This window comes from Monodon monoceros, unplaced genomic scaffold (assembly GCF_005190385.1).
Source record: "Monodon monoceros isolate NGI ecotype Baffin Bay Population unplaced genomic scaffold, NGI_Narwhal_1 Super_Scaffold_22, whole genome shotgun sequence".
In the NCBI taxonomy this organism is placed as follows: domain Eukaryota; kingdom Metazoa; phylum Chordata; class Mammalia; order Artiodactyla; family Monodontidae; genus Monodon; species Monodon monoceros.
The window spans coordinates 4,643,838-4,666,421 of record NW_021703779.1 but is presented as its reverse complement, the minus strand read 5'-3'; the positions used below and the strand labels follow the sequence as shown (position 1 = coordinate 4,666,421).

Sequence of the window (22,584 nt, the reverse complement as noted above, 5' to 3'; positions counted from 1 at the left end):
AAAAGTATGCAACACATTGTTGATTCAAATCAAAATATTTTAATACAAAGCACACCTCATGTGGAATCAGAAGACCCTACTTAGCATCCCAGGCCACTTCTCCATCGTAAACTGTGAGCTCTCGGAAAAATTAATTTCTTCTTTTCTAAAATGCGAAGAAGAGTGTTTTTAGAAAGATCGTCACAGAGATGTTTATGAAGACCCCTGGGATCATTTAAAGTCAAGACTACCATCTAGCTGGCAAGATGCAAATCCATCGACAGGAGCGCTTTTCACACAAGGAGCGACTCTTAATAACTTAGAAGAAGTTCACAGAGAGTTCTGGAGTCCTGCCTGGCTCATGTGATTGATTAACTGTGGAGAAGTCAGAATTCTAAGAGCGCTCAATAAGTTTTGATTTAATGATAAAGAAAACGACTTTCAACTGTTTAGGAATAAGGTCAGTCATGAACTTCTATATCATTTGGTTGCTTGGAATCTTCGCAAACGCACGAGGTCCATGCAAAGCATAGATCAGACCAGTACTTCAATGCAGAGCTGCACTAAATTAAATTCATAACTCATAACCCCATTTGGGGAAACATTAAAAATCTAATAACAACAAATACTATTTCTTTGGGGGTCCTGGACCCAATTCCAACATGTGTGTTGCGAGGGGGCGGGTGGTTTCTCCCACTAAGCAATTCTTGCACATCAACAGGGTGATTCAATTAGGACACTGTCTACCCTGACACAGCGCCAGATGCCACGGGATAACGGCTCAGTCCCACTAGACTGCCCCCCGCGTTCAGATGCCAACAGCAAGCCCAGGCTATCACCTGAGCTTCTGACCAACAAACTACAGATTGGCGGTTCCAACAATCCCTCCTTGGCTTTAAACACCAGTTGCAAGTCCAAGTTGTTACCTATACTTGTGACCAACTGGCTATAAATAGTGGTTCCCATGACCCCTTCTTGGGTTTGATTAATTTGCTAGAGCGGCCCACGGAATCCACAGAAACATTTTACTGCCTAGATTACTGGTTTATTATAAAAGGATATAACTCAGGAACAGCCACATGGAAATGATGCCCAGGGCACGGCATGGGGAAGGGGCACGGAGCTTCCGTGCTCTCTCCAAGCTCAACCCTCTCCCAGCACCTCCACGTGGGCACCGACCCCAAACCTCTCTGAACCCCATCCTTTTGAGTTCTTACAGAGGGCTTATTATTATTACATAGGTATGATTAAATCCTGGGCCACTGGTGATTGATCCAACCTCCAGCCCACCTCCCCTCCCAGGATGTCTGAAGGGGGCGGCAACCAACCCCCTTCTTTAGATTACCCAGGAGCTTTTCAAAAGTCACCCCGTACTCATTAACCTAACAAAAGATACCTTCATCACTCTTATTACAGGAAACTGCAAGGATTTTAAGAGTTGTGAGTCAGGAACCAGTGGGTGAAGACCAAATACATAATATGAGAAATACTCTGGTCACCTGAACAAGCAAATATATATTCTTATAAATCACAGTATCACATTATTCCTCATAGTACTTAAAACTCAAAATGAAACACAGTGACAAGAAGCTTCCTAGTGCTGCTGTGATAAAGTACCACAAACTAGACGGTTTAAACAACAGAAACATATTATCTCACAGCTCTGGAGGCTAGAGGTCTGAGATCAAAGTGTCAGCAGAGCCAAACCCTCTCTGAAGGCCCCAGGGGAGAATCTGGTCCATGCCCTTCTCTTAACTTTTAGCCGTTCCTTGCTTTATGGTCAAACTGAGTCCCCCTAAAACCGAGTTCCCCTGCCAGGTATAAAATTAACCTCTCTATCCAAAACTTTATTCCCTTTCTTGTCCTGTCCCTGTTCCCATCAGGGCCGAGGAGTAGCAAAGAAAAGGGGGGACTGAAACTGAGCAGGACCCTGCAGGGTCCTCCCTGGTACAAAAGCCCCTCCATGTACCCTGTTTCTTGTTTACAGAAAAAGGCTTTAGTCTTCTAGACCTTCCCTGAGTTCTAAAGAGCAGACTTAAGTAGTTACTAATTAGGGAAGTGAGGGAATGCAGAAACATAGGAAAAGCAGTTAAGCAAAAATAGTAATGACAGCTTAAACAACAGTTCACCATAAAACAGAGTCCGAGTTGCTCCTCAAGGAACATACGTAACCATCTGACACACATCTTTGAGCTGTTCTTCAGACACTAAGGCTCCCACCTGGGTGGAAGATGGTGACTACACACAGAGCACAAGATCCAGTCTGGTTGGAACCAGAGGTTGGTGATTCAGACTCCTGTTACCTCACCACCAACCAATCAGAAGAAGGTCATGTAACCCGGCAACCCTCACCCCAAATGATGCCTTTAAACCGCTCCCCCTCCGAAAGCCACCAGGAAGTGTGGGTCCTTTAAGCGTTAGCTGCCCGTTCTCCTTGCAAATCCAATCGTCACACAGTTTTCTACCTGTGTCCTCACATCTATGCATGTCTGTGTCCAAATATGCCCTTTTTACAAGGACACCAGTCATATCGAATTAGGGGCTAATCCTACACAAGTATGACCTCATCTTAACCAATTCTATCTCCAACAACTCTATTTCCACGTAAGCTCAGTTTCTGAGGTACTGGGGGTGAGGACATCAGCATATGGATTTGGGGGGTGGGGGACACAGTTCATCCCATAACAGTGACTGAAACTAAATCAAAGCCATGGAAGAAATGCTATGTTGTTTCAACCAAACCCCAACCTCCACCCCAACTGAGAATCTGCCTTAATACTTTCATGCAGTTTTTTCACTTGCTTCAAAAAATCACTGTCGGGGTTTATTCCCTCACTTTGACCTCCCTGCCACCTCCCGGCATCTGTCAGAGCGCAGTGTCTCTGTACGTCCCATCTTCTCTCCACCTCGCCGCCAACGATGACCGGTCCCTCGTGTTTTACATAAAGTACTTAAGGCATATGCTTGCATCATAAGGAGACAACTGTTAACCATAAAGTAGACGCTTCAGGATCAAGCAGTCCAGCCTGGGGTGAAAACAGCCCTCTTAGATAAGCAGCCACACAGTCATAAGGAGATGATGTGGGCGTGCCCAGTATCTGCCCTCCCCCAAGGGGAACCGGTCCTTTCTATGGTGCCCTTTCTACCCTGTCCAGACCCCCAATGTCATGTTCTTGGATTCATTTCATAACAAACCTTGACTGCGAATGACTTTTGCTCTCTGAGGTCTTTGTTAAGGCGTCTTTCCCCACACCTAGACCTCCTGGACACGTGTGGTCAGAGGAAGCAGTGATGGGCTTCTACCCCCATCAACAGACTGGAGCCGTGACCCATGTTTCAAAAGAGATGACGGCCAGCGGAGACTCCAGCCCTCTCCCTAGACAAGTGACTGTTTTGAAACTGTGCCCTCAGTGACATTCCTGCTGAGGAAGCCACCCCCGACTCCTACTTAATAAGCTAAGTCTTGATAAATGTTACGTAGCTTTGAACGAAGGAGGAAGGTTGGTCAGAAGAGGAATGTTGCGGTTAGGGGGCAGAGAACGTAAAGTTTCCACGCTAGAACGTGGCACAACTTACCAAGCAGAGAAGGACCCTAGAGAGAAGCCCCAGAGCATAAATAACCCTACATCAGTGGTTCTCAAAGTGGGGTCCCGGGACGAGCAAGGTCCGCCTCAGCTGGAAGCTTGTCAGACATGCACATCTCGAGTCTGACCCGAGACCCACAGAATCAAAAGCTCTGAGGGTGGGGTGCAGTGAGCTGTGTTTTAACAAGGCTACCCAACGATTCTGAGGCTTGCTGAAGCTAGAGAACCTGGCTGCAGAGGGAGGAGGACTGTTGGTCGTACTTTGCTACACAGGACTTCATGGAATCCCACTCCGAGTGTTGCTTCCTTCTCTCTCTCCATGTTACCACGTAGAGTCCTGAGTACTTCATCCAGCTCTTCAGGTATCTCATAGCATTCTGGGTACTGAGACATACAATCCTCTTTATCAAGTAATAAATTGATCTTTGGATGTCTGTGTGTGTGTGTGTGTGTGTGTGTGTGTGTGCGCGCGCCTAATTTTCCACCAACTCCAAGTCCGTTTCTGCTTCTGAGACTGAGGGCCGACACTACCTCGGGGAGCACGAATCACCCAGGGCAATGATCCCCAGCAGGTCCAGGCCACACTGGCCTCCACTGTGTCTCGGCCTCACCTCAGTCTCTGGGTATCTTCATAAAAGAAACAACTCGAGGAAGATGCTATGTATTGATTGGGACAACGGTGAGGAGGAAAATCGCAGCAGTCTTTAAAGACACTCTCAAGTCCCCTATTATTTTTCAAAATAGATGCTTGGCAGCTGTGAAGCTTGACAGGGGTGATCCGTGCTTCATAATAAGCGGTTCCCGAGAGACTCATTACGGCCTGGTTTCTGGTGTGTTGACCAGCAGAGGCTAAGGATTAATTTTAAATTATCGAGCTAATTACTCAGAAGCATTAACAGTAACCAGAGACAATGTGTTACCAGATAACATGAACTGGATACACGAACTGGATTCTATTGCTATCATCACTACAGCCATTTAAAAAATGTTACTCGAAAAAACACACAATGCCCCGTAAACGAAAACTATTTCCATTCCTACACAAGAGTTTAGCAACGCGTTTTGGAACACACTCAATAAATCCTAGAAGGACTTATTTTAATACTAAAGCAAAGTCTACCACCTTGATACACACATATAGGCTGGAAGGCTCAGGATGTAGTTTAGTTGATTTTCATGTGTAGTGGAGAAAACCTAAGCAGGAAAAAAGAATTACTAGAGATACATGGTTTTCCCATTCTAATCGCCTTTACTAAGACAGATTTCTGTCACATGGTTTTCTTGTGATATATGTTTCTTCACTGTGCTAATTTATGCTATTCACTAGAGAGTACAGAATAATTAATCAAACTAATACAGAACACCTCATAGTACATTATCCCCTGACTTATATGATATTCTAGCCCATTCATCATGATTCTGGGTTATTTTAATATGAACTTCAAAAAAAAATAGCATGTTTTAATGAGAGATCACTTGAGAAAACATGATGAATTAAATGGGATACAAGAGAAAGCTCGATAACCCCAAGAAAAGACCTCGCTTTGCAAAAATAAAAACAGTCAATTTCAAGAAAAATATGTTATCTGCAGAATTATAAGCACCCAGCACCTGGAAAGCCAGCTATGTTTTCCTAATAAAATAGATGACCTAGAATTCAACGGCCTTTTCTACTTACACAATACCTATCCTGGATTTCAAATTTCAATTTAAAAATCTACTTAAGCTATTCCCATGCATCATACGGGAAGAGAAAATCTTTAAGTGACAAGAGCATATAAGAGATCTGAATTTCATTCACTACCTAGAACTAAGAACTTTCAAAGAAACTTCAAAGGGTTTTTTAAATTAAAAACTTAAATTTTAAAACATTTATTTTAAAAAAAATTTTTATTTTTTAGAGCAGTTTAGGTTCAGAGCAAAACTAAAAGGCACAGAGATTCCCATACACCCCCTGTTCCCCCATACACATAGCCTCCCCCATTATCAACATCCCAATCAGTGGCACATTTGTTACAATTGATGAAGCTACACTGAAACATCATTATCACCCAGAATCTATAGTTTACATGAGTTCACCCTTGGTTGTATATTCTATGGGTTTGGACAAATGTATGACGACATGTCCATAACTATAGTATCATACCTTGTGCCATCCCTCATTCTGGCCTCCGTACAAAGCAGCCTCAGGCAGAGGCCTCAGGGCCAGTCTAGCAGGACATTAGAGTGGAGAGCAGCCACCCAGGGATGCAGGGTTCACAGCGATGTGCTGTGAAGATATCTTTCTTTCTGACCCTCCACTGCCCACCCTGCACCTGTCTCAGGCCCCTCAGCAGGTGATGGGCTCTCTGAAGCTGCTGCTCCCACCCCCACTCATGTCCCCCTGGGTCCTCCCCACTCCATCCTCTGGCTGCCTGGCTCAGTGGGCCTGAGCTGATCACCCTCACTGGCCTCCTGCAGATGAGCCAGGGGAAACCAAGACCCAGGTTCCCGGGGGGCTCCCATGCCCCCTGCTGGCCCCCCAGACCCTGCCTCTGACCACCCAGGTGCCAGTGGTGGCCAGAGCTGTTCTCACTGGGTGGACCCATCTCTCCCATGGGCCCCAGACCACCAAGGCCCATAGCCCCCCTGGGGGCAGAGTGGGCCCCCTACTGCCCCAGGCAGGTTCTGTTGACAAGAAAACAATGTTGGTTCCCCAACAACAACAAAAAATCCTGAAAAAATCCTCTGTGCCCCACCTATTCATTCCTACCCAGCCCCCATCCCCAGCCCCTGGCAACCACTGATCTTTTCACTGTCTCCATAGTTTTGCTTTTCAGAATGACATACAGTTGGAATCATACACAGATGGGCCTCTTTCACACAGTGATATGCATTTCAGGTTCCTCCGTGTCTTTTCACGGCTTGATAGCTCATTTCTGTTTAGTGCTGAGTAATATTCCATAATCCGGATGTACCTCCGTTTATTCATCCATTCACTTACTGAACGACATCTTGGTTGCTTCCAAGTTTTGGCCCTTATGGATAAAGCTGCTCTACACATCTAAGTGCGAGTTTCATCGTGTACGTAAGTTTTCGTCTCATTTGAAGCAACACCGTGGGGTAAGGGTACGTTTCGTTTTGTAAGAAACTCCTTACCTCCCAAAGTGAGCGTCCCATTTTGCGCTCCCAGCAGCAAGGAAGGAGAGTTCCTGTGGCTGCACATCCTCGGCATCATCTGGTACTGTCAGTGTTGTGGATTACGGCCATTCTAATGGGTACGCAGTGCTATCTTATTTTAATTTGCATTTCCCTGATGACATGTGATGTGGAGCATCTTTTCATGTGCTTATTTGCCATCTATATATTTTCTTTGGTGTGGTGTCAGCTGAGGGCTTTGGCCCACTTTAAAATCAGGTTGTTTAAATTCCCTTTTACTGCTCTTAGACCAGCCTGTGAAGGATCGAGGGGTGCACGCTACTCAATTTTCTGTCCCAAGATCTTCAGCACCACTACTCACTCTGTACCTCGCTCACCTGAACCACAGCAGCCAGTACTTCTGTAGACCTAAGTGCACGTGAGGTTCTGCTCCGAGCGAACTGTGTGGCGTATCACAGCGCGATCCAGCGAAGCTGTGCTACCATCGCCACCACTTTCTAGGCGAGGCACTTGAGGTAAAGAGCACGTAAGCGGTCTGCAAGAACGCTCAGAGACACAAGTTTCTTAAAAGGAAAAGACAGTTTACTTGCAAAGAAGCTCCGAGGGAATCAGACTTTCGGACCAGCTCACCAAATTTTAAAAAACATAACAGGTATTTAAAGGAAAAGATGCAATGTGACCAACTTTACACATTAGACTGGTCATGGCTGAAAAACCCCGATTTTCTTATAGGCTATCACATCCCCAAATGCCAATGACATATCTTCAGGATCATTACTGCTAAAGACAGAGATACTGTTGTTTTCATTCAGGAGAATGTTTGCTATAGAATGGAAGACAAGCATTTTTTTCGAAATAAGTGCCTTATTCTTTCCTAGATTCTCAAATGGAGACATAAACGAGCACCTTTCCAAACTCCCATGTTATAAGTGAAAAAGAACATTGTTACTGCAATCAATTTATTGACTCATGTATCTGAGAATATTCTTTCAAAGAGGGTAACTGAATATGTAATAAAAGAGTCATACATACACATATACATTTAGATATGGATATACATATCTGAATACAGATATTGAACTAGAGACACAGCAACCGAGACAGACGTAAAGTAAAAAGAGAGAGAACTGGACCAGTGGCTTTCAACAAGGGTGATTTTGTCCTACGGCACATATTGTAATGTCTGGAGATATTTTTTTTGTCATGACTGGGGGTAGGAGGGATGCTACTGGTATCTAGTGGGTCAAGACCAGGGATGCTGCTGAACATCCAACAATGCACAGCACAGACCCCATAACAAAGGATAATCTGGCCCCAAAGGTCAGTAGTGCCAAGGTTGAGAAACCATGAACTAGACACCCTTGAATCATACACATACAGACATATATATGGAAGAAAACATTTTGGCCCTAACTTCATACGGCTGTTCAAAAAAGAAGAAACTTCCTCCTTTTTTGTCAAAATTGTGGAGTGATAAATGGGACTAGAGTATGCCAATCTTGCCCAATAAAAAACAGGTTTAAAGTATTATACAAGTCCATGGCCCCTGTATAACAGAAACATCAAAATACAAATGGATGTCCATGGCCCCCGTATAACAGAAACATCAAAATACAAATGGATGTCCATGGCCCCTGTATGACAGAAACATCAAAATACAAACGGATGTCTGTTCTCATGGAGTCTCACCTCTAAATAGGTTTTTCTCTGGTGATACTTAACAAGTGAATATATCCTGTCCAGAAGTGGTTTTTTTTATTTCTTTGCAGCTGTGAGGACATTATCTCATAATTCCGGATACAAAAATGTGGAAACAACAAAAGATGTTCCGTACTTTCTTTTAGATTCTGGCCCAATGGGAAAATAAGTTCCCAGATGTAGGCCATTTCTGGAATGATCAGCAAATGGGTTTGGCTGTGCTGCTTTCAAAATGGTACAGCCAAGTGTCGAAATAAAGGAAGGAGAGGGAGAGAGGAGGGGGTGACAGAAAGGGAGAGAAAGTGCATTTCTAGTCAAAGATGCACCAGGGATACTTGCCAAACCTCTACCGAGGGCCTACCTATGTCTAAAAGAGGAAGAAAGGAACTGGGGTACATATTTTAGGTTTTAAAGGCAAAGTTCTAGTTCTGAACGGCTATAATAGCCCAAAACGTGAACGAGCAAATGAGAAGCCAAGAAAGTGTTCACCTTCAAACAATGACTATCTTTAATCGTGGACAGCATCTTGGGTGATTTCTCTGCACTTCCTTGCCACAGAAGAAATGTAAAGAAATCGCAGTTACCAAAACGTTTTAACAGTGACCGGTCTCCTACTTTCTGCTCATCGTTCCTGAAAGTAGTAACTTCTGCATAAGCTTGGCATCCTTATCGCTAACACACTTCCACTCCAGAAAGCAAGCTCCAAGGTATGCTATGTTGCAGCTCGTAACTTTACCTATATTTGAATCATCCATATGGCAGGACTGCTGGGCAAGAATGGGCCACCCCCGATGCCTGGGGGGTCTTCTGATCCTTGTTTCACACAAGGTTTCTCCTCCATGGTGAGCAAAACCCTCTTCTTGGGGGAATGGCCATCAAGGGAAGGATAGACATCAGTAAGCAGGGGCAAAAATAAGTAGCCTGTCATGATGGATAGGCATGGAAATGTGAGTATCTCAACAGAATTGTTTGTACAGAGATTTCTCAGGGAACAGTGTCATATTTTCAAATGCTTTGATGGTGATGGTGGTGATGGTGGTGATGGTGATAATGATGATAATGGTGAGGGTGATGGTGGTGGTGACGATGATGGTGGTGATGGTGGTGATGGTGATGATGGTGGTGGTGATGGTGGTGATGGTGGTGATGGTGGTGGTGGTGGTGGTGGTGGTGGTGATGGTGGTGATGGTGGTGATGACGGTGATGATGATGGTGATGATGGTGGTGGTGATGATTCCCTCATGATTGGAAATGGTCTTGGTATTTGCATTCTGAACGGGTCTGCTCATCCGTTGGAAAGCAAACTAATGATCCTGAGATGCCAGGATCCTTGCCATGTTTGGGTTGCTATAACAGCACTTGGAAACCTGTCCAGCGGCTGGGGTGACATCGCACTACAAGACGTGCATCCTCTTCAAAATCTCTCTCACTACTGCAAGCCTTTGTCAATTTTGTTTCCAGTCCACAAAGTATAACAAACAGTATAAATTTCAAAAGAGTGCTACTCATTCCAGTAGTGTAGGCATTTAAAGACAGGAATAGAGGCATTTATTTAAGTCTAGAAAGTGCTGTCTCTCTCAATTACACATTATCAGAGAATTAAACAACAGTTGATAAACGTACATCAGATGAACCATTTATATGAACTCAAGTGAGACACAATGAGTAACAGGTAAAATCACCTTTAACCTGAAAGCTTTAGATTTGTTTTCATTTAGAATTTCTCAACTGTTTCAGTCTTTCTTTTAGAGAAGCTGTCAGTAATCTCCCAAGAATGTGATCCACCTGGTTTGTCCTCAGACAAGACCATAATTTGCATTGGAGGGAGACAGGAAGAACAAAAACACTGTGATGCGTTTCACACGTAAGAATTATTAATGCATTAGAATATTAGAGTGGGTTGAAAAAGGTGTAAACTGCAAACAGAATATGGAGAAAAGAGCTCTAAGTCGCTTAAGTGAATGAATTCCCATCATTTTTCTTGTCCCCAGCACCAGTAGGATTAACGACATTTTCATAAGGTGACGGATTACTGTGCAAAATTAATGTTTCTTGTTTCATTAAAAGGACCCTCTGCTTTGTATTTTCACTTACAGACTTATAAAATTGTCACTTCTTTGGATATAACCAGAAATTAGCTATGAAATTTAAAAAGTCATCCATGATAATCAGATACTGAATTGAGGGGAAACATCCATTTTTGTTCTCTGAAGGTTATTTGAGATCCTATGCACGCCAGTAAGAACCCGCACTTCTCTAAAATGAAGATGGCGGTCACCAGACATTACTCGACTGTTTGCAGTGGCGACGGCATATCTGCCTTATCTTTCAAAGTAGGAAGGTAATATGAAATACAAAATTATATATTTTGAGGTCACTCTAACAGAATGTTATTTTCTCAAGTTGGCAGGATATTAATCACTTGGACCGAAAAGCTTATTAAATGACGAACGTTATAATTAAAACAAAAGGATAAATAGCATGTGAATTAAGAGCTTTTCTTCCCTCTTGAAGAGCCATTGTTTCTTAGATTCCCCTGAGGATAGATTTTTGCACTCTGGGGGATTAAAGAACCCCAATTCATCACCATTTTCTTTTCATGTGCAGCCTTGAGAATTTTCTAAATTCTTTTCTCAGAATTCCTTATTGTCCAACTTTTATATCTTACAGAGATGATGGAAAGAATGATAAAATGTAAACACACACACACACACACACACACTCTCCCAAAACCAAAACAAAAGCAAGCAAACTTATGACACACTGAGTTCTTAGAACTAGCTGTCACACACCTACAAGCCATGAACACCACTTGCAAATATTCCAAATGTGTCCCTCCACTGTACAAAACAGCAATGGCAGCCGAGAATGAAGGTCAAGGGTGAAGCCCTGAGACCTCTGTCATTCCCAGACAACAAACTCACCCTCCATGGCATCAAGGAGTTCAGCTGTTCGCGAAACATTCCTGCAAGGATCACAATACTACTCTATTTTGCTAGACGAGTGGGATTTTGGGTGGACCTAAACAAAATCTACTTATAAGGGGGAAAAAAATCTTCATCTAAGAAATTATGATAATGTGTTAAACAATTCTCTATAAAGATTTAAAAGATGGTTTATGATTATAACTCTCTCTTCATTTTAACAACTCTTTGCAACTATTTGTGTAAATGTCTGCCCCTCCCTCTCTCTCGTAGAAAATAATTCTTTTGTGGGCAGGAAGCACGTATCACTTATGCTGGGTCCCCAGAATCTAAGCTACCCGAAAATCAACTGTGTGTGACAGATCCATATTGGTTGGAGGAAGGACTGGGATAGACAGATGCACAGTGGATGTCATTGATGGACTGATATTTTTAATGGTTTTTTTCTATCACACCAGCAACCTTTCAATCGTCCACAGCTGTGCCACTTCGTGATGCAGTGGTACTTCCAAGAGGCAAGGAGAGACTGAGACATGGAGGTCCGTTTCCCCCCAAAACTCCATGATTGTCGATGATATTACAGCTGACATTTTCACCCTGTCTTCTCTCACTGTCAACATGCTGAGAAGCAGATCATTTACTATAAATATTTGGAAACATGACAATTAGGGCTTGAGTCTCTGCTACGAAGACTTGGTTATCTCACTTCCCAATAGCTCACAACCTTCAGTTGTCTTATCTGTAAACATAAAATAACACTCCTGACCTCAAAGAGTTGCTGTGAAGGTCAAATAGATATTTTATGTGAAACTACTTTCTCAGCACCAAGATAGAAAAAAATGCGATGAACGCTCAATACCTTCTAACCTGTGGCTCAGTGATTCAGGAGAGTTTCTTACTTAGGATCCGGCCCCACCAGTCGGAACTGGGGTCCTTCCATAAGCCAAAGCATGACGGCAGGGAGATGGGAGAGGCAGCCCCCTTCTCTCCTTTTTATGCTCATCGGGGGCTTTTCCTTAGGGGTGCTGGCGAGGATCTCCACAGAGATCAACTCAGTAACGTGAGGGCAGCTGGTAGTGTGCCCTCATGTCCAACCACATCAGCAAGAAGCAGGAAGACACCTCCAAGTGGGATGACCTGCTCTCAACCCGTCCTGCAGAACACAGCACTTGAGATTTGTCACAGCTCTTACCAACAAGTTCCCAAGGCCTGGCTGCTGGCTGGGCGGGCTGACACTGCATCCCGTCCATTAGGAGCCACCGAGAGCCCCCAACAGACAGACCAAACTCCTGCAAGACTCTGCATTTACTCACGTTGGCTGTTCTACGGTTGGAAGAGCCCAGCTTTTGAGGCTCAGCTCAAGTGTCATCTCCCCTAGCACACGTCCCCTACAGCAACAAGCCTGAGATCTCACACAGATAACTCTCCCTGAGCCCTCCCTTGTGGACTGCAGTGGTCTGTTTACAAGTCTCAGCCCCTACCAGACTATAAATCCCTCAGGATTAGGGATTTTACCACCTCATCTTTGAAATTGCAGCAATCCATCGATATTAGCTGAAATAAGTAGAAGTGATTTAAGTGACGTTTTTTGCGGGGTTTTTTTGTTTTTTAAGGGAGAAACAGACCCAGCATCTACGGTCTGAGATTTACACTAAAATGAGCCATAAACACTGCTTCCATAAATCTTTCCTTACTTATCGGCTATCAGGGGTAACCACTTTTATCCAACCTTCTCCATCACCATCAGGGAAAATGCCTCCGCTTGCTATTTTGAAACCATGTGCATAATCTTTTAAAGATATGGAGGGGACTCTAGGTCCCGGGGGATGTGGCAGCCTGGTCACTTGTTGAGTAAACGCAAAGTTGGTTAATATCTGAACTAACTGGTCCTCTCTGCCTTGCTCTTAGACCTGCCAGGGGTACTGAGGTTAATGACGTCCCCTCACCCCACCTACTGTCCACCTACCAGACAACTATTGCAAGCTGGCTTTAACAGCACCGTCCTCCCTTGAGATCTGTGGAGGATTGGTTCCAGGACCCCTGTGGATACCAAATCCGTGGATGCTCGAGTCCGTTATGTAATACGGACAGCCGGTCCGTATTATAATGAGAGTATAGCCGGTCCTCTGTATCCACGGGTTCCTCACTGGCGGATTCAACCAACTGCGGATAGGCAGAACCAGAGCACACGGAGCCCCGACAATATATATTTTTTCACAGAGGCAATGAAGGCGCATGAGGTGCTTACGTCTTAGGATCAAGATTTGAGACTCTTTACTGAAATCATCAGGAGAGAAGCTAAATTCAAATAACAGAAAACGTACCGACTCAACGTGCTTCCTCGTCTAGAAGGATTCTTTTTTTAATTTGTATAAACTCTCACGTTCTTTTTTTTTTAAAGGGAATGGTGGATTACAAAACAGAAACAGACTCACAGACTTAGAGAACAAACTTATGGTTACCAAAGGGGAAAGGAGGGGGAGGGATAAATTAGGAGTTGGGGATTAACATGTACACACTACCATTCAGTATGTGAAATACAGCATCACCAAGGACCTGCTGTATAGCACAGGGAACTCTACTCAATGTTCTGTAATAACCTATACGGGAAAAGAATCGGAAAAAGAATGGATATATGTATAACTGATTCACTTTGCTGTACGCCTGAAACTACACAACACTGTATATCAACTATACTCCAGTGTAAAATAAAAATTAAGTTAAAACAATAAATAATAAGAAAACCAGCAAAGGGGGTAGTGGGGAAAGTCTGAGCTGAGAGTTGCGAACGCTGGGTTATACCTTTACTTCTACTATCTATTATGTGCATGTGCTTGAATGAATCATTCCTATAAGCATCAAGCTATCTGATCTGCAAAACAAAAGGGTTGAATTCGATGAGGTATCTGAAGGTAGGTGTCTGAGGTTGGGTATCCTGGAAGCTGAGGCTGAAAGGGGTCTTTCTGTGAATGTGATGTATCGGGGGGAAGCTCTCAGTGGAAGGGGAGGGAAGGATGCAGGAGGACCTGAGTAGGGATGTGGTCTCGGCTAGAGACCTGATAAGCCTGGCCCTGTGCAATGCTTTGGAGCATAAATTGTACCAGAGTTGATCCCAGCAGAGGGCTGGCCTCCTGTATCCCCCAGCGGTGAGCCAATGGCCATGACCTGCCCTCATCAGGGAAGGAGGGTACACTGCCCTGCTGGCAAGATGGTGCCAAGGGGCTAAAGGTTAGTCTCTCAAGGGGAGCAGCTGTAAGCTATTAGCTGCCGATCCAGGAGCCAGGGGGCTGGCGGGGTGAGCGACAGAAAGTCACCAACAGCGTCTCCCGAGAAGGAATAGGTGTCTATGACCCATTTCCAATATTCAGAGACTCCAAAACAAATTACACGTTCTCCTAAGATAGGTGGTACAAAAATAACTAAAATGTCAAGAATGTCAGTTTTATCAGTCTACTGTGGTAACGTGGGCGACCTCACGCTGATCTGAAGTTTGAAGGAGTTATGGATATCTTTGATTAATGTGAAGAGGAAAATCTAGGTCATACTTAATAAAGGCCATATGTTGATAGACAACATACTTTCAAAATATGGAGCGCAGGGTGAGTGGAAATGTTGAAAGGTGGCTGGCTTCAGCACTCGAAAGGACTTGGAGCTCAGACACTGCACCAACAGTATGAGTTATGGGGTAATTGACAAAGCATTCCAACAGGGCGTTTGCTATTTTCACCAGGACTATTGTGCATATAAAAAATGTCTCTCAGTAATACAGATACGCTTCATTGATTATTGTCCCAAGCCCAACCCTCAAAACCGTGTAAGAATCAGGTTTCCGGAAGGCAACAGCAAATCACACATAGCAGCTTCTCCATTTCTGAGCGAATACAAACAATGCCCACTGACACTTTGATAAGTTTCTTTACCGAGCCTGAAAGTTTTATGCCCATTTGCCGAAGCATACCCAGGTAGGTTATACAGTGAAATCTGATGAATCTATTTCATAAAAACATTAAAAAATTATAAGTTAGGAGGTTATTAAGGTGGGAATGCTTAAACCAACAACATTAACTTTAACTTTTAAATGTAGGTCTCCAAACATACATACATGTATGTATTTTATTAATATAATATATTGAAATATATATAAACATATACTATACTCAATATGTAAACATATATAGATTATAAAAATATTTCTCCTCTGATAGTACAGCGCACAAAGAAATAAATAAGTATTTTCTAATGTGTTTTCCTAATGTTCTGTAATAGTCACAATAAGATACACTTGTCAATCACGGTTCCAGGAGAAATGCTGTATTAAAAACATGAAAGTTTGCCATGAATAACCTAATGTTTAGTTTGGGTCAAATTCAGAAATCCTTAGAAACACAGCCAGAGATCCAGTGACCCAGACCAGGAAATACAAAGGTCAAACTTGAGGATGGCCTCTCTTCCCAGAGAGTTTCTAGCGTATAACTTCAATCTCACGGCAAGGCCAAAGGGACACGCCACAGCTGAGTATGTTCACCACAGAATCGCTCCTCCAAAAATCTGCAAGCCTGGGGCAGATTTGTGGCTGCTGAAGGTTTTTGATGCGCTAATTGTTTGTTTACTTTTTCTGAGAGGAGAGGCTAGTCCTCTAAGCAGAGCGAGTTAATCACCAGCTTAGTTCTCTCTTTTGCCAAAACAAACAGCTTCCAATTACTGCTAGAAAAAAGCCTCTGATCTCTTATCAGCTACCTAAACGAGTCTATCAGCAGTAGTTTGGAGAGTGAATAATGTCCCATTAAGCTGCAATCTCTTAACGCTAATAAAATTCTAGAGCTCTAGGACCAAGGCTGCCAGCAACCTGCTACTTATCTTCCAACAAGATTCCACCCACTTTTCCCCTCCGGTCCCAAAATCTGGCAAAGAAATAGATGCACTCTTCCTATTTTATTACACGTGGGCTACTCTTTTTCCCGAAGCCCAATTCTACTGAGCCTCCTTTGAGAAAACTCGGGCAGAGAAAGAGCAGGTTGCAGGTCTGCTAATATTTAGTGGAAGGACTCTGAGACTCAGATCCATCACTGCCATGATGAGCAGAACCTAGCGAGACAGGCAGGGTCTCCGCCCTGAATGTCCCAACAAGCACAGAAGAGGAGGCCACTCTCAAGTTAAATGAGAGTCACCCAAAAAGAGACAGAGCTAATTTCAGGCGCATTTTCACTGTTTTCCCTCTTTTTTAATCTTCTAGGGAGGTTGAAAAAACAAGTGCACGGCAGGTTATTCCCAAGTGAGCACGTCAGCATTGTACCCTTGAACACGATGGACAGACTATGAAGAACCACCAGGACAAGTGGGCTTCACCTACCTCTTCCAAGGGTTAAAAAACCCAAACCGGGGCCAGCTTCAGAGACAAATGACCAGTGCACGTGGCCCTCGCTCAGAAGGGGGCCTGCACCTGAGGGTTAATGTGTCGAGATCGCCATGTTGAAATCCTCAAAGATCTTATCTTCGAGTTTGCGTTTCGTATGTGCAGTCTGAGGGGATATGGGAGCATGTTCTAGAGCCTCCGGCATGCATGATGCCGCCTCTCCCCACCCCTCTCCTCCCCAGGGAAGATTCTCGGCTGCCCACTCCCTGGCCCACTGGCACCCCAACCCTCCCAGCCTCCCCACCTCACCCCCAAATCACTGTCACCCTCTCTCCTCTGCAGGGGCCTGAGAGTGGGCACGAGGAGGGTCAGGGTGGCGCGTGCATGCGTTGATGTGTCCCAGAATTTAGCGGTGGCTATCCCCGGCCCAGGCTGGGACCATCATACTGTGTTTGGTGGATGGCCAGCCACAGCCCAAGACTCCACGGGAACAAGCCTATTGCCCGTCCCTAATGCAGGTAGTTAATTGCATCTGGCAAGCAGATCTAAGCACACCTGGGGGCTGACCATCTGCTATGGGTTGAGCGTAGGAGGGGGAGAGCCCTGGTTCAGCTTCCTGAGGATCCGGCTAGAACAAAGTGCAGCGCGCTGGTCCAGCAGCTGGTAGAACAGGGCACTGGGCAAGGGCCGTGCCTGAGCAAGCGTATGCGCTCGCCAGACCCCGGGTGCCCATGACGGTCTACACATGTCCTGCAAGATCCCCTTGTGGGGCACCCATTGGGCACACCCTACACAGGGCACTTTGGGGGTCCTCGTGTCCTCCTTCCCACCTTCCTGAGTCTGGTCCCCACTTTTCCCTCCAGGGATGAACCAGGACATCAAAACTGTACTGCTGGTGATTTTCCACATACAAGTGAAATGCTCTGATGTTTGCGTGTAACACTGGCAGTGCACAAGAGAAAGATGAACAGTGAGATCCACGTGAATGACTTCATGTTTAAATTATGCTTTACCGAGAACAGCATTGGATAGCAAATTCCAAAAGAGAAGGGTCACAGAAGAAAGAACAAGTTTTATATTTTAGTTCCTTCGACAACACTTCTTGCTCTCTGAGTAATGGACGACATGTTTCCATTTGGCGCTGCAGCCTGAGAAATAGGCAGCCAGTTCTGAAGTTAAACCACTAACCAATAAAATCCTAAAAATAAGAACAAATCCCAAACCTGTAGCTGTCCCTGCTGGGAACCCAGGTCCCCCGTCTATTAGCGTCTCAGCATCTCGGGTCCTTATCAGCTCTTAGGAGGACACCAACGGTACCTTCTTTGTATGACGGTTGTGGGGATGAAATGAGACAGACTTGTAAGACCCCCAGAACGGTGACCCCTTTATTACCATCGCTTTCGTTATCCCCAACAGGTTTTATGATCTCCACCTTGCTGGGCAGGTGTCCTACCGGACACACGAGAGGCTGGAAGTTCAGGAAGGTGATCTTCCCCAAGCTACGTATCTGCCAAGTGGCTAAGCCTGACGCAGAGCGCCATCTGCCCGGCTCCAGAGCCCACCTCCCTGCTCCTTACCCCACAGCTCCGACCTCAGCTGCATTCACTGAGGAAAGGACGCCCTTCCCAACTGCCTCCGTTGCCAGGCTTTTAGCCACGTGCACGCATGATACGTGTGAACTTGAAATGGCAACGTGCCAAATGCCCTGCGCACGGCATCGTGGAGCCGGGTACTGACAACCTGTGAGGTGCTAGCCGTTACTGCTTTTCACAAATGAGAGGCAGCCCTCAGTGGTGAAATCAATGATTCAGTTCAGAATCCATCTCCCTTGCAGTACGAAATCCTAAGCTCCTTCAGGTCGGGGACCGTGGGCAGATCATTCAGGATACAGATACTCCAGTATCCCCATCACCACACCCACTTCCAAGCATCAGTATTGAGTCCCCCCGTGCCATCAGGCAAGGTTGACAGCCACATGATTGACAAGTGAAGCCGATCTAGCCCCACCCACGTGGAGGCACGCGTGCGCTCCATCCACCTCCAGCCTCGAGCTGCAAGGCTGGGAGGCACTGGCGAGTGTGCAGAATTGGGGCGGAGACGTTTGGACCCCAGCCTTTTCTGCAGGCCTGCTACCCCAGGTCACTGGCCCTGGCAGCTCCTTTAAAGGAGGCCAGGAACTGTGCAGGAGAAGTTGGGAACCCGCACCTGCTCCAGAAACAGCCTTCTGCTCCGGTTTATTTGCACAGGTGGGTGGGGTGACCCTGATAGAAGGGGCTCTTCCGAACCCTTCCACCAGCCCAGCCTCTCCCGCCCATTAATAAATCCCACGTGCAGCGTAATGAGTTGCCCCCAGGCTGATCCCTCCGCATCCTTCCAATTATTTAAAAAGGGGGAGGGGCAGGGAAGCTTGAAGCTTTATAAGGAGTGTGTGCTTCTGTCTTCTCAAATCTTAAGAACGCTTAATCCCTGCAATTTAGATAAATCAGATAGGCATTACCAGGTTAGGGTTAAACCTCCAAGAATGGCTTTGCAATTGATTGCAAAAACAGCAGTTATTAAGTCCTGAGTAATTTGCGGCTTATTTCACCCAGCTAATTAAAATGTAATCAGGATTGTCTGGCAATGTGTATTCTGTCAGCAGTTTTTCTTCCGAAGAGAAATCATGCCAAGAGACCACAAGAAAAGCCTTTCACGGGAATTGGCTCGATCTAAACTGCTTCTTTAGCCGCTGAAACTGTAAAACAAATAAATTACAGCAACTGACAATTCAATTTAAAAAAAGAAAGAAGAAAGAAAGGAAGGAAAGAAGAAAAGATACTCTTTCTCCCTGGGAACAGGCTGCCGTTTCGTTTTGTTTTCTGTTGTCGTTTACACAAGAGTGTGGCGTCTCCTCGGGAGGGTGGCTGCGAGCGCAGGGTCGGCGGTTTGGAAACCAGGGGGCTGGGGAGGGGCCCTCTCCAGAATGTCCGCGTAATTTCAGCGCACGAGACCACACTCCCTTTTCCCTTTCCCTGAAGACCCACGAGGACAGCAGAGCGCGCCGAGTTCTCTGACACCCACCGGATGTCGCTTCTTTGAGAACACAGAGAAGCACGCACTCAGGCGCATGCAAACTTCGCCAGCTGGTTCACTCTCCGAAGATCCCAACTTTTAGTTCTCCTTGTGCCACTCGGCGCGAGGTTTCATGAGTTCTCACGCCAGAATGAACATCGCTTCAGACTTGGGAGATTCGTCCCCAACTCCACGGTCATTACGATGGCCTCCTGTCGCAGCTTAGTCCCCAGGGCCTCTGGGAAGGCCCATGTATCCCGCCCGAGTGGAAGAGACGCCCAGTTTATTTCTCAAGGGCAGAGGGCTCGGCTTAGAACCCCACCCAGGAGCCCCGGTCTCCTTCTGGCCTCCGCAGTTTTCCCTGCGGCGAGAAGCTGGGACTTTGGAGCAGGTGAGCAACTAAGGATAGAGACGAAAAGGCGAGGGCGAGAACCAGGGCAGACAAGAGGAATTCGGTTATCTGCGTGAATGGTTTCAGAGTGCGTGCACTCGGGTCAGCTGGGGAAGGCAGCTGTGGGACGCGCCTCGGTCGGGGCCGGGAGCGGTTCCCGTGCGCCCACCCTCGGCCAGTGTCCCTGAGCAAGTCCCGCGGGGGTCCTCCCCTCTGTGGCGCCCTCCATCACCCCCCCCGCTCCCCGCCCCCCGCCCCAGGATCCCGGCCATCCACAGCACCAAGCGTGCCGTTCTCTGAACCTTCTACACACCCAACACTCACACTCCCACAAGCTCTCCTACCCTCAAGCCGACAGAACCTACGAGGGCTGGGGGAGATACTGACCCCCGGGAGCCAGCTCAGAGCATCCAAACACGGCGCCTCCAAGTCCCGTATCCCCTGCATCCCTTCCCTTACTCTCCACGCCATTCGTTGGCGAGACCTGGAAGTTCTGGGGCTCCGAACTGGGGCGCGCACAGCTACCATCACCACCGCCTCCCCGGGTCCCAACACAAACGCGCTGGAACGCACGACTTGGCCCAAGTGCCCCGCCCGGGGCTCGAAGGGTGGGCCGCGAGCTCTCGGCCCGCTGAGGGCGAAAGCAAAGCTCGAAAGAGACAAAAGTGTCCTCCCGCGGGCACCTGCGGGGCCGGGGCTCGTCGCGCGGGTCCCCGGGCGCAGCGGTGCGCGCCTCCCGGCCTCGCTCGCTGTGCCCGCCGCGCCCGCCGCGCCGAGGGCCCGGAGCGCCCCGGAGTTTGCGGGACTCGCCACCAGCCCGCAGTCCCGCGCGGAAGTCCCGGGCAACTAACAAACCCACACTCTCACCCCTGGAAGCCACACAACTGCTCTCCCTTCCCAGAGAAACCGCCTTTCGTTTCCCCCTCGGAAGAAGGGAGTTAGGTAAAGATGCCGCAGGCTTCTTTTTCCTTTCGGGAGCAGGGAGGGGGGCTGGAAAAGAGGGTTCGCGCACCAGACTGTAAAATCCACGCGGAGGGAAAGCCGGATCTGCCTGCTGAGCTGGGCGAGAAGTTTGGGCGGCGAGGCTGGGAGGCGCGCGCCCCGTGCGCACCCGCCGCGGCCCGCAGCGCCGGGAAGGACCCGGGCGGGCGGCGGTTCATACCTGGAAGTGCTGGAAGAAGGCGGAGATGCGCGTGATCTGCAGGCTGAGGCACCTGGAGGCGCAGCGGGCGCGCTGGACGCTCCCGGCCGACAGCGACTCGTCCAGCCGCCGGGCGGCCGTCGCGCCGGAGCCGGCCGCCAGGCATCCCCCGGAGGCCGCCAGCCAGAGGCAGAGGGTCAGGGGCGCCCCGGGCACCATGGCTGCAGGTCGGGGGCGCGGGCGCCGGGCGCTGGCCGAGGCTCCCAGCTCCGCGCCGGGGCCGCACTGCCGGGAACCTCGCGGCCGCCGCAACTCCGCTGGAAAGTTCAATCATTCAACTCCGGCCCCGCGCCCTCCCTGCCAAGGCCCTCCCCGCTCTGCCTCCAGGGGTGGGGTGAGGGTGACAGGCGGCCGCGCCATTGGCTGGAAGGGAAGTGAGTGACGGGGGGCGGGCGGAGGGCCGTGGGCAGGTCTGAGGGGCAGCGAGCCGGGAGCTCTAGCGCAGGGGGATGCCGGCCGAGCGCCGCCGTGCGCCCCTCTCCAGGTGGTCCGCTCCCACGTAGGTTCCCTCACGGTCCGCTTGCGCTCCTTCCTGACCCCCGTCCCCCCCGCCATCCAGTGAACGTCAGGTGCGAGCAAGCCCGGGCCTGGATGTGAGGCGCTGTCTCGGGCATCACGGCCTCGGCGCCCACAAGGGCATGGGAACAGGCTAAGGAAGGACGGAGCGCCCCTAAGCTGTGGGCTTTCTCCCCGGTTCCTACCCCGGGCTCAGCTCCGCTCACGCTTTCGCTTATCTGAATTTCCCTTTTCCCGAGGAGTGGGAAAGAGCTAAGTGAGAGGACTGTGGTGGGTGTAATAAGGCGAGACAGAGGCCAGGCAGGGACGTTTGACTGACACGTCCCTCATCCTCCCTCCCTCGTTCCTTCTTTCTTTCCTTCATTCCCTTCCTCTCTTCCTCCCTTCCTTCCTACTTCCCTCTCTTTTTCCTCCCTCCATTCAGACCTTCCTCCAATCCTTTCCTTCCCTCCTTCCTGTTGTCCCGTGGAAACCGATCTGAGCGGGCAGCTCATAGACCCTCCTGGTTTCCTCAGGTGTGTGTTGTTCCATAGACCCACCCCCACCCCACCCCACCCCCGCCCCCTGGTTTCCTCAGGTGTGTGTTGTTCTAGTAAGCACTACCCGCCCAGCCTGAGTGACTTATTCAAGACAAACCTTTCCTCCGCTCTTCTCCTTGTCTTTGGCCCAAGTCTTTTGATTTGGCCTTTTCAGCAGCAAAATTGCTGCACCGTCCCCTCTTGTACTCTCTTCCAATGCTCTTTCACCAC

General features: G+C 47.6%; 1 protein-coding gene across 1 annotated transcript in view; it reads right to left on the bottom strand.

The window, feature by feature from the left end:
* The window catches only part of ANOS1 (anosmin 1), a 190,515-nt gene extending 168,995 nt beyond the window's left edge, over positions 1 to 21,520 (bottom strand). Inside the window, exon 1 of the mRNA XM_029240257.1 lies at positions 21,281 to 21,520. Coding sequence (XP_029096090.1) covers positions 21,281 to 21,478 — 198 coding nt within the window. The 5' untranslated portion in view covers positions 21,479 to 21,520. The remainder of the gene's footprint in view (positions 1 to 21,280) is intronic.
* Positions 21,521 to 22,584: the final 1,064 nt, after the last annotated feature.